Source organism: Pseudochaenichthys georgianus, chromosome 12 (assembly GCF_902827115.2).
Source record: "Pseudochaenichthys georgianus chromosome 12, fPseGeo1.2, whole genome shotgun sequence".
In the NCBI taxonomy this organism is placed as follows: domain Eukaryota; kingdom Metazoa; phylum Chordata; class Actinopteri; order Perciformes; family Channichthyidae; genus Pseudochaenichthys; species Pseudochaenichthys georgianus.
The window spans coordinates 27,541,067-27,553,453 of NC_047514.1; the positions used below are offsets into that span (position 1 = coordinate 27,541,067).

The 12,387-nt window shown below is 43.5% G+C and overlaps 1 protein-coding gene across 10 annotated transcripts in view; it reads left to right on the forward strand.

Moving 5' to 3' along the window:
• Positions 1-12,387, forward strand: part of rapgef1b (Rap guanine nucleotide exchange factor (GEF) 1b) — a 67,040-nt gene that overhangs the window by 32,847 nt on the left and 21,806 nt on the right. For 7 of the 10 annotated variants that reach the window (XM_034095429.2, XM_034095432.2, XM_034095430.2 and 4 more), the window contains exons 2-8: positions 3,504-3,649; positions 4,606-4,784; positions 7,297-7,453; positions 8,050-8,138; positions 8,593-8,751; positions 10,913-10,963; positions 11,463-11,577. In XM_034095429.2, coding sequence (XP_033951320.1) covers positions 3,504-3,649; positions 4,606-4,784; positions 7,297-7,453; positions 8,050-8,138; positions 8,593-8,751; positions 10,913-10,963; positions 11,463-11,577 — 896 coding nt within the window. The remainder of the gene's footprint in view (positions 1-3,503; positions 3,650-4,605; positions 4,785-7,296; positions 7,454-8,049; positions 8,139-8,592; positions 8,752-10,912; positions 10,964-11,462; positions 11,578-12,387) is intronic. The other 3 variants (XM_034095433.1, XM_034095434.2, XM_034095435.1) reach the window with 1 other exon arrangement.

Sequence of the window (12,387 nt, forward strand, 5' to 3'; positions counted from 1 at the left end):
GGTTAACCGAGTAACCGAAATGTACATATCCTATAAAGTGAAGTATAACCGGACGCGAGAGAGAGAGAGGTCCGCACCTGCAGCTCTGCCCGCTGTGAGGGGCCGGTGAGCGGAGCAACACACACCTTTAGACCTGACACACTTAGCTATGGCACTGTCGTATACATTGAATTGTTCCATTTGATCATATGTAATCAACTTTGCCACCCCTCCCAAAAAATAATAATTCATATTATTATTCTCATATTCAAATACCTGAATAATTTTGAATATTCGATGAATCGTTCCCATCCCTAGTGCATACACCCTAGTGCATACTCCCTAGTGCATACTCCCTAGTGCATACAGCTATGGTCATAATAATGGCTGAGAATGATCTGTAGAGCTCCACTTGGAACCTTAGTGTAGGTTCAAATAAATTGTGAACAGTGTGCAGGATTCTATTTATTATTCATTCAACTTTGCTGTTCAACTGTTGCATACATACTCCCAATCATGTTGTATGCATACATGGAGAGATGGTCATCAATAGCTGAACAATATTTCTTATTCTTTTCTCTATTACTACTCTTCAAAACTGCTATGTTCATCTTTGTTCCTAATCAACTGGGAATATACTCAACTATTTTATATTTAAATAGGCTTCATGTGGATATTTAAATAGACTAATACTGTAAATGTATTTTATACTTGACTTACCAAAATGCATGCAGTATAGATATTTTAGTATCCAGATATGAAATGACCTATACCCTGATTTAAGGTTTGTCTTCATAGCGTAGGGTTGAGTGGGTCCAGGATATCATGAGGTTCGCCAACGTCCTGCATTTTTGCCAGGAATATGTGAAAAACAAGGTCGAACAGAGGGGATTATGGGAGACTGTACGGAGGCAGCTTTGCAATCATAAGCTCACCGTGTGCTCTAAACCTTTGCCAGGATAGCAGCAAGACTGGCTAACTCAGGTATGTGCTGTATGGCCTCAGGGCGCGAGAGAAGACATGCTCACACTGTCAGCCCCCCCTCACTGATATTCAGAGTGTGTGTAGCTGATGCAGCACAGCATCCCCTGTGGCTGCAGTACAGTATTGATCCAAACAGCTGTTAAGGGGGGCGGGCGGTAGTCACCTTCTGCAGGGGCTTCGCTGCATCGAGTCACCAGACTGACTCTGTAAACATCTAATGTTTTACCTTTTTACTCTACTCATAGTTAGAACAGAAAATGGATAATGAATGTCTTTTCGACAAAGTGGTGTTGTCCTTATGGTGAAATAACCGGGCTGTAAAAAATGACATTCGTCTTGTTTTCTAACATTAGATTAAAGCTGACATTTATGGAAGACAACAAATGTGCCTGTCATGTATATGCGAGTGACTGAACCTGTTTGCATATTAGGAATGAGGTGAGGTGCAGATTGGTCCCGTGTGTGCGATGCATGTTCAGGATCTCTTTTACTTTATTGAATTGGAAACCTGTAACAGCATATATCTTTTCTCACAGCCTGAGGGGTCATGGATGCTTCTTCTCTTGTTTTAGAATCGGAAGGAAGCTACACTGGTTCTCATCAAGCTTTTTAATGAGACACACACACACACACACACACACACACACACACGTGTATGTCTTTGGCGGCCTCAGCAAACTTTGGCTTCTGCTCTCAGTAAGGGATGATGGGGATTAGGGGTGGAGGGTGGAGGCAGAGAGGGTGGAGGCAGGGAGGGTGGACGGTGCATGGAGCTGCGAAATAAAACTGACTTCACTTAAAGGTCTCCTGTCGTGCTAAATGCGTTTGCTCGTGTCTGCAACGGGGCGGGCACAGAGGGGTGTGAGGCACGCTGCATGAACTGTTTGGTATTTTGAGCCAAACACTTCAGAGACATGTTTTGTACATATCTGAGACCGATAATATCTTGTTGGAAAAGAGTATATATGGGAGACCTTTAAAACATAACTCTGCTCTGGGGCACCAGTGAGTAGGTCTCAGGCAGGGAACATGTCCAATGTCCAGGCGAGAACATCCTCTGTGCATATCATCTGTTGCTAGGGATGCATACCGGGATCCGGTATTACCGAAATACCGGTTACCGGTGGCTACGGTATACCGTACCGAAATCGGATCCGATTTTATTTTTTTTAATTTAATTTTAAAAGTGATTCCGTGGCCCGTGATGGCGGGTGTTATAAATGAGATTGCATCGTTTTTCTTCATATTTGATGTATTTGTCATCGTTTGTTCAGTACTAGAAAGGTAAGTCCCACAGATGAACTGATGGGACTTGTTTTCTCTCACCAGTGAAGGCAGATGTTGATTTAAAGATGAGATGTGTTTGTTTGTGCAATGCCGAGATCTCATGACCTTTATTCTATGATGTATTTGTTCTCTAGTGGAATCTCAGGTTTAACAGTAATTATAACGGTGCTATAACGGTCTGTTTGCATTGACAAGATGTGCTGTCCACGCGGCACACCTGATGTGTTATAAAAGATATTCCATAATCGGTTTTCTTCATATTTCTTATGTATCTTTCATTGTTTTTTCAGCACTAAAAGGTCCAAGAAGTCCCACAATTTAATTTAATATTCATTTGACATGTTAACTATATCGTAAAGTGCTTCATGGAAGTAATTGTGGGATGATACATTTTCAAAGTATCACGATATGTATCGGTTGAGTATCGGTATCGTTCAGTGGTATTGGTATCGTAAAAAAGTCAACGATATGCATCCCTATAATACAATACCATAAGAACAAGGTTCCAACTGGAGCTCTCCTGTGCTAGTGCTCAATCCCTGATATATAATTATCACCATGTTCCCAAAATAGCCTTCAAAATAAATAGTGATCAATTTAATATAAAAGTAAAAAAAGATAGCTTTTTTTTAAATTCCTAAATAAAGGTGTTCTTTATTCAGCACTCTGTTTTTTACGCTGATCACCGTGGTGGAATGTCTGATCCCGCTGCTGTCGGGCCGAGGAGAGATTAACGCAGGTGGAGGTATAACACCCTTCCTGCCAGCTCACACGGGTGTTGGTATCATTCATCTTCTGATTCACTGAGGTGAAGGGAGACCGTGAGTGAGCTCGGTTGCTGTGTGGTCCTTTGTTCCGCTCGTGTGTGTGTGTGTGTGTGTGTGTGTGTGTGTGTGTGTGTGTGTGTGTGTGTGTGTGTGTGTGTGTGTGTGTGTGTGTGTGTGTGTGTGTGTGTGTGTGTGTGTGTGTGTGTGTGTGTGTGTGTGTGTGTGTGTGTGTGTGTGTGTGTGTGTGTGTGTGTGTGTGTGTGTGTGTGTGTGTGTGTGTGTGTGTGTGTGTGTGTGTGTGTGTGTGTGTGTGTGTGTGTGTGTGTGTGTGTGTGTGTGTGTGTGTGTGGTGTGTGTGTGTGTGTGTGTGTGTGTGTGTGTGTGTGTGTGTGTGTGTGTGTGTGTGTGTGTGGATCTCATGTCTACCCCCCTGAGGAGCCACTAAACCTGACCGCTCTTCGTGCTCTGCTCTCCCTCTGTCCACAGACTCGCAGCGGTCCCATCTGTCCTCCTTCACCATGAAACTGATGGACAAGTTCCACTCTCCCAAGATCAAGAGGACTCCATCCAAGAAGGGCAAGCAGCTGCAGCCCGAGCCGGCAGCCAAGAGCACCGAGAAACCTTCCAACAAGGTGTGTGTGCCGGGAAATAGACGTGTATCCTTCCCACCTTTCTCCGTGTGCTTGTGAGACGATTGTTTTCCACTTTAGTGTTTTCTGCTCCCGTTGTCGTTGGTGTGTGCGTGAGTTTCCCCGCTGGTGCCCACAGCTTCTGGCCGCGGAGTCTAAACTAGAGCAGGTGTACACCTATGAAGGCATGAATGGAATGGGCCGCTTCCTGCATGAACTGCTCCGCTGGCTCTTAAGGCTCTCTGGGTAATGAGTATATTCCCCAGAAGCCCGTGCTGTGAGAGAGAAGCTGCTGTCGCCCCAGGGTGACTCAGGGCCACAGCACTTGATAGATGGATCCTCTAACTGCAGGCAGACTGTGGTACTACTAGAACCACAGGAGAGAGCTCCGGCTGCTGTGCGGGTCTGGATATGGAAAAGTAGAGCTGTACTGATCAATCGGCAATCCCTTTGCTTGAGCTGTAATCGGCAGATCAATCTCAGATAACCGTTTGTGTGCCGGTCAATGCGTGGCTGGCCGCTTTCAAAAGTGAGAAATACATTCAAATATATTTGTAGTGTACTTCACTCCTGTGCATGTTGCTCCGAGTTAAGGCGGTGACTGACTCTCCTGTTCTCTGGGAGTTGGAGTTGATCAAATATAACACACATACAACTTGTAACAATGTAGTGATACATACATAGTTTTAGAAAGATAATGAATGGATGACTCCTTAATAGAAAAACCTTTTGTTTTCTTTTTAAACGTAAGATGGCACATTCCATTAAAGTGTGTGTGCTGTTCATTATAGTCCCAAATAATGGAATACCTGAATTTGCAGATCAGATGTTAAAAAATCTGAAAAAAGAGATAAGGGTTAATATTCCTCTGAATACTCGGTTCGTTTAGTTGGAAAGGTGGTTTAGCATAAAGTTGTTTTTGTATTACCTGGTTCTGAGGTACTTTTCTGTGTTGTTAGAAGGTGAGTCGGCTGGAGGAGCACGAGAAGGATGTGGTCAGTGCTCTGCGCTACTTCAAGACCATCGTGGATAAGATGGTGGTGGAGAAGAAGGTTCTGGAGATGCTGCCCGGCTCTGCCAGCAAGGTGCTGGAGGCCATCCTGCCTCTGGTGCAGGTGGAGGCCCGGATCCAGCACAGGTGGGTCCAAAGGGAAATGTAAATGCTACATTCAGTCACAGTCCTGTTCATCACCACGTAGGTTTACATTTACGAGGAAAGAAGAATGCGTTGCTGTTTTTAAAAGGAGCCAAAAATAGCAAATATGATAATATGTACACAAATATAAATATACAAGAAACTGAGGACAGTTCATTAAATTGAAATATGACAAACACTATAATTAAAGTGGAAGCTGAGCTGTTTATTTAAAAACCTTCATTCCCACTTGCCCTTATGATTCATAGCACAAGGTAGATATTTTTAAATGTATCTTTAGTTCCTTATTTTATGTATTTTGGACATACTTCAACCGTTATACATTTATTTACCAAACGGGAAGTTTAAAAACAATCATTCCAACTCGGTATAGCTTCCCGATTGCTGTCCTTTTCCCGGTTGTATGTAGATGTAATAACTCATCGTGTGCCCTTTGTGGTTCCGTTCTCATCATGCTTGCCTCCTGACGTGCCCCCCCCTAACGTAGCTGGTATGCAAGCAGGACATGTGAAAACAAGTGTGAGGAAGACGACAGCGTGTTGAGTAGCTGGTGAAGATTGATAATACGTTATGACGGACAACATCCTGGACTTTGATGCTGAAGCATTTCATTTATGTTGGTCAGTTTGTACGTGGTATGTTTATCAGAAATGTTACCTCCGAGGTAGAAAGACTTCACCTTGCAGAGATACCAACAGATATTCACTCTGTGGAAAGCAAACCCTTTCTTTGTTAGTAACCTTAGCTGCTGACATTTCAAGACATGTTGGGACTCTCTGTCTTTGTCTCCCCATCCGTCAGGACAGATGAAAGTATGCAGGTCAGAGGACAGATTCTGTGTCTCTCGGCCCTGTGTTTAGCCACACTGATGGATTGCTGCTGCAGCCCTGAGGAGAAACCTGCATTTGGGATTCGACCTCAGTCTAACGCAGTCGAACCTCGATAAATCACCGTAGAAGTTCATGTTTTTTTGGCAAACACGCTACTGTACACCGTGTTACCACTGTGTGACCAAGAGGAATGTTACGCTCACGTGTGAATAAGTTAGTTTTTCCATCGGCGAAACATGCACAGTGCACCACAGTGTTCCAGCGGCTGCAGTGATTTGAATCAATATTTGAAAAGAAGTAGGTCAGCAGTGGGTGTAACTGCTATCCGCTGCCCTGGCACACGGTGGGGAGTTGATTAAAGTGCTTATTTGCCAAAAGATTAGTGTATCCCACTCATGTCTGCACTGACTGCAGACTTTATCATTCCACTATTGCTATTTGCACGGCCAAGTACTACACTTAATTTCTCATACTCGATTTATTTCTATTTCTATTTCTAAGTGTATACTCTTACTCCTCAACAGCTATCGGACAGCTTTAGTTACTTTTCAGATTACAGTGTTGCTGTCCATTAAAAAACAAACGTCTCCATGTTTGCTCACTGATTGTTTGTGATTAATTGAAGGGTGACGTTTCCCTTTATGTATGGGAACTGTCATATTTCTTAAATGAAGTATAAAATGTAAACGGGACTCTGGATCATATCTTTAAACTGAAGACAGGGCTGTCTTTCTGAGACAGGTTGACTTTTTTAGACATATTCGGTCCTCACAGGACAGAGGCAAAGCTACAACCATATGGTGATCTTATGAATATGATGCTGATTACACATGGCACACTTCTTCGTGGGTCAATCCTCTCCACTGCTCCACTCTCCTTAAAATCCCCCCCGTTCACCCCCACAGCTGAGTCGTCTCCCGCTCGCTGTAGAGACAGTGCAGGGATGTTGCAGCTCTGAATCAGCCTCAGCGTGTTGCTGCAGGCCTGAGCCACACCTTGGTCTGAAAGCACCTCTCACTGCAGGCAGGAACAACACCCACTTCAACATTCTTCTGTCCACACCACTGAACTTATCCCAACCCCCCAGCTAGCCTGTAGGCATACCTGACGTATGCAGTTTAATGGCTGCTTGATGGATGGAAGTGTATCATACGTGTGATTTGTGTCACCTCCTCTCTAACATGTGCTTGTCTTGTAGATTTTTTTCCACACCTCCCTGTTGTCCTTTTTCTTGAGGAATTTGCTTTGGGAGAAATAAAAACAAAGACACAGAAAGAAGAATCTTTTTCTTTTTTTAAAGGAGCAAAAAATAGTACTATTATAAAAAGACTATTGTAACAAATTAAAACAAAGACAATATTTACTCAAAATATAAATACTCAAGAAACTGAGCACAGTACAATGAAATTAAATACGACAAACAATATATTCAAAGTTGAGAACTGTGTATTTAAAATCCTTTATTCATACTTGCCCTTATGATTCATAGCTTCAACCATTTATTTACCAACAATGACATTTGAAAACAGTCATTCCAACAATATATAGCTTCCTGATTGCTGACCTGTTCCCGGTTTAGATGTAATAACTCGCCTTGTACCATTTCATTTATATACAATATACAATCTGTGGCCATGTTTCTTCCTCTCACCCCCTGTCCATAGTTCGGCGCTGTCTTCCTGCCATAATCGCGTCTACCAGAGTCTGGCCAACCTCATCCGTTGGGCGGACCAGGTGATGCTGGACGGCATCGACCTGGAGGACAAAGAGAACGTGGCGTCGGTCACCAGCGTCATCAAAGCCGTGCTGGACGGAGTGAAGGTGAGCCCTCTGCTGATGGGGGACATGATGTGGACCACCTGTTGAATGCGTTAACACTGTGCACATCAAACCAACGCCTGAGTGGAAACGGCTTCATTTGAAAACTTATCTTGAAATGTTGCGGAAAACGCATTAGAACTTGGCAGAAATTGAAAAGTTGGTGTATTGATACAAGAAGCGGGGCTACGAAAGTGCAATGGAAACAGATTTAGCAAATACATAATGACGTACATTAAGCTTGTGACTTCAACCCATACGGCTCTTCTTCTTTCTGAAGAAACTGAGAAATAGCCCGACACAGATGTGATGTAAGCTTCCTCACATTCATACATGAAACCAACACAAATGCCATCATTCAATCCACTTTTCTACATTGGTTTTTTTGCCTGGCTCTATTATAATTATTTAATTTATTCCAACAATTGGATCTCCCTTCTTCAAACAAGCATTCGTACGCATTATTTACCGCACTGATTGTGTTGAAATGTGTTTCAAATTAGCAAAACATTGAAATAAAAATCTGGCTGCCGTTGTAAAAACCCTCCTGTGATGTTTTTGCATTGGCAGCAACGGAAACTGGCTTTTTCTTCAAACAGGAATTGGTGAAGCTGACCATAGAGAAACAGGAGCAGCCGTCGCCCACCACCCCTAACAAACCAGCCCCACCCACTCCCCCAGCAGAGAGGTGAGTACCCAGCATGCCCTGCAGAATAAAAACACAGATTGCGGTCGAATTGTCAAAAAATCAGCTCCTATTGTCTTTTCCTAAACACTATTCCTTGACCTCTGTGTGAACAGGGTTGAGGAATAGTGGCTAGGAGAATTCAAAAGGACTTAGGAAAAGACGACCAGGCTTCAAGAGAATCCGACTGCACTGACACTATCAGACGTGTTTATGATGCTCCAGCGGATATTATTAATGTGCGTCTGCTGCGACACTACAGTTCTCTGTACAGAGGACTACTACAGCGCACATAGACACTTTGTGCTGAGCGTTCTTAAGGTGTTGTTCTCTGTGGGCTTTATGAACGGAGACCGCAGTGAATCATATATTCTTTATTACCAAGGTTGAGATACAAATTAGAACTCAACCACACACTTGCAGTATTCTCCTGACTCAGAATGCTTTCTGTGTGCAGCAGCGTGTCGTCGGAGCTGCCCTCCATAGGTCTGGAGCAGGAGGTCTCCCCTCAGACGGCTCCGGCTGCCCCCCCTGCAGAGGAGGCTTCTGAAATACCAGAGGAGGAGGTGGCCCCTCCCAAACCCCCCCTGCCTGAGGCCAAAATGGCAGAGCTCAGGTGAGGACGTCACACACTTTAATATTACAATCTGACCCATCGATTAATTTCCGTAAAACTGTGGTACAACAAATCTCACCAAAGCTTCCTCTTTAGTCAAACAGTGCTGAGGAAGTAGGACCTCGTGGAGCATTAGTGATTCTTAAAGCAGGGGTGTCAAACTCAATTTCACCACGGGCCACATCAGTATTATGGTTGCACTCAAAGGGCCGGTTGTAACTTTAAGACCAAAAATACATATATAAATATTGAATATATATAAAATAATGTATTGTATTACAATAGCCGCGTTCACACTGCGGTACTTTTCCCACAAAGGTTCATGCGAACTTAGTTCATGATCGCGTTCACACCAAAAAGAGCCGGTACTAAAAGTAGTTCATGCGAACCTTTTTACCCCCTCGAAAGTCCCTGCTAGAGAGCAGGGACTTTCGAGCGGCTCTTTTGTGAGAAAAGAGCTATATTCCTGATTGGCTGGGCGGATTGCAAACCACGCCCCGTAAAACTCCCAAAAAGTTTTGTGAAGCCGCCATTTTATTATCCTCGCATTAGCATTATTAGCATTAGCATTAGCCCAGCGCAGAAACGCATAGAGACTAACTTATGGCAACACAAAATAAAACATGGGAGCGGTGGAGATGAGGAGGTGTCGGCGTTCTGGCGATTTACTCGGAAGGCTTCAGTAGAAGCTGCTGGGACTCCCAGCAGCTTCTACTGAAGCCTTCCCCAACTCCGGGGACTTCCGGCCGGGGACTTTGGGCGGCAGTATACGCCGTGAAGTGGGTTGCGGCCTGCCAGTAAACCCAAAGCAGAAGAAGAAGAAGTGACGTCAGCGGCTTCATTTGCCTAATCCTCCCCCAGGGACTTTTTCTGGTGTGAACGCGATCTGTACTTAGTTCATGAGAACTAAAGAGTTCTCATGAACTAAGTTCGCATGAACCTTTGTGGGAAAAGTACCACAGTGTGAACGCGGCTATTATTGCCTCTGCATTGGATTATTATTATAACTTCATAATTAACTACGCCTGAAAGCAAGTCTAGGGCAAATAATTGCAAGTCTCTTCAGTAAGAATGTCACATTTTGATTTATTTTTTTATTTTTTAGAAAAAGGCATATTTTGACAAAAAAAGTCTAATTCTGAGAAAAAATATAATTTGAGATGCATTGTGGGACATGTCGTTTATGGGCAACGTGCTTCTGTAAAGTAGCATGTAACCGTATAATAAACATATTATATTCTTTGCAAGATCTTGTGGGGCCACATAAAATGAAGTCGCGGGCCGGATTTGGCCCCCGGGCCTTGAGTTTGACACCCCTGAAGGTTCACATTTTTGCCAAGACTGAGTATGAATATTTGTCTCAGTTCAAGGTATAAGGTTTACGTTTTTCAACAAGCATCCTGGACACAATTATTGTAATCCACAGCATTATCCCAACAATCTTAGAAATGTGGTTAAAACTGGAACAAAGATTATACAAAAACAAGCTGGAATCACTTTGCCTTACATTTGATAAGAACCAACAATATTATCACGGAAAGGACACATTGTATCATTTTTAGTTGGAAACAGTCTTAAATTAAAAACTCACAAGTCATATATTTATGTCTTTTTGCATAATTAAAGGATTCATTATTAACATCATTTTGTGAGTCTGTTATTTCTTACGTGATCCTTCCAGTATTTTTCACATCAGGCTTTATTTCTCACATCTGTACCATAATGTCAAGCTAGCCGTTTCTCACGTCAGTCATGTGAGAGTATTCACTTTAATCCTGATGATGGCAGGACGTGTCCACAGAAATGTTGTGACCCTTTGCACTAAAGCAGAAGTGTCTATTCTGGAGATGTTCATCACTTTGAATAGAGGAATGGAACTTATTTTTAGAATTCTCTGAAAGGTTTCTCCAAATAGCAAAAGGGGAACAATGTTTTTAGGTTGTGGGTAGAGGGAGTTCCATAAATGTCTTTCATTTTCCAAAAATATTTTCTGTGTATTGCCGTGACTTTCAGACTCGTGAAAATCTTTCGTAATTCCCACACTTGACACTTTAAAAATAGCACACTTTTTGTGGTTTGCTCTGTCCTTTCCTTTCTTACTCTGTCTGCCATCTCTCTCACTTTGTTCCTTCTTTGGTTTCCCTTTGGATTCTGGGAACAGAGCACAGTTGAGTGCTGGCGCGGGCCAAAGGAGATCCTCTCAGAAGGAGAAGTATGTTAGCCCTCAGGACCACCTGTCTCCACCATAACATCCCACCCTAGACCCGCATTAAGCTTCTGGATTGGATGTTTTTGACTTGCATGGTTGCATCATCCCAAACGTTGTGTTATCCTGGACTTTCCCTGAAGAACTCAGCATCCAATCAGAATTGCGGGCGGTGCATGAGTGTGTGACTGACCCGATGTGTTTCTGCTGGCCTCCATATCATGGTGCCTTGTGTTCCCCGTATTAACTCACTGACTTTACGTTTGGAAAGCAGGACGGCTCCATGTCATATCTGAGAGAGGCTAACATGAAACACCCTCACTCTCATCTCACTGCTACACTGGAGGGATGACAATGTGTGTGTTCATGTATTCATACATGGATCTGTGTGTGCATACATGCCTGACGACGGAGCGTGTTTTGCGTGCTTGCCTGATTGTCTGTATTGAGTTTGCCTCTTGGACATATGTGTTGTTTTATTCTGCTGTTTCTCTTCTGTTATTAGCCCTCCCCCAGCTCTCCCCCCTAAGAAGCGGCAGTCGGCCCCCTCACCCACGCGGGTTGCGGTCGTGGCCCCGATGAGTCGCGGCTCCAGTTTACCCTGCAGCGTCCACAGACAGGTGAGGGATCAGGGTCCTTTATAGCAGCTGTCCCAAACCTTTTTTGCACCACAGACCGGTTTCATGTAGACAATATTTTCACCGACCGGCCTTCAAGGTGTGAAGTTAAATAAGACGAAGTAAAATGATACGACCGGCATAACAACAAACACAAGGTGCATGAGAAATACAACTCAGTGTTTCCCCTATATACAAATATATATAAATCTTCCCGGGCGGGCATACCCCCAGACCCCCCTAGAGGATGTGACGTCCACCCCCCAATTAAAACATGTTCATACAATACTGAATACATTTGTAGCCATTTTGACATATATGACCTATGCAAATAAGTTTCTGTTTTTGTAGTGTATTTGCCGTTTGTAGAGATTTTTCATTTATTCTTTATATATAAAATCTCACCTCGGGCAGCAAATTGTCTCGAACCGGCCCTGGTACTAGGCCTCAAGAGCCTTTCTTGTGCTGGCAGACACACAGAAACAAATGGGCGGGGCGCACTTCCCACGCGCACACACTAAAAGATAACACGCGCTCCGCGCTCACATTATGCTGAGCCCACGTGCCTTAGCAGTAGCACCGCTGCTATGACTCCATCCTAGGGGAAACACTGACTCACCATTACACAGAATTAGTGGGAGAACTAAGCTTGTGTCTCTGCAACAAGCCGCTCCAATATAAGGGGAGACAATGACACCTGAAGTCGTTTCCTTATGTCCAGTCATTTAGTTTTCTCGGGATATTCTGCATTGATTTTACAATATATAACATATTTCAGACTGATGATCAATACAATATGTTTTACAATCTTTC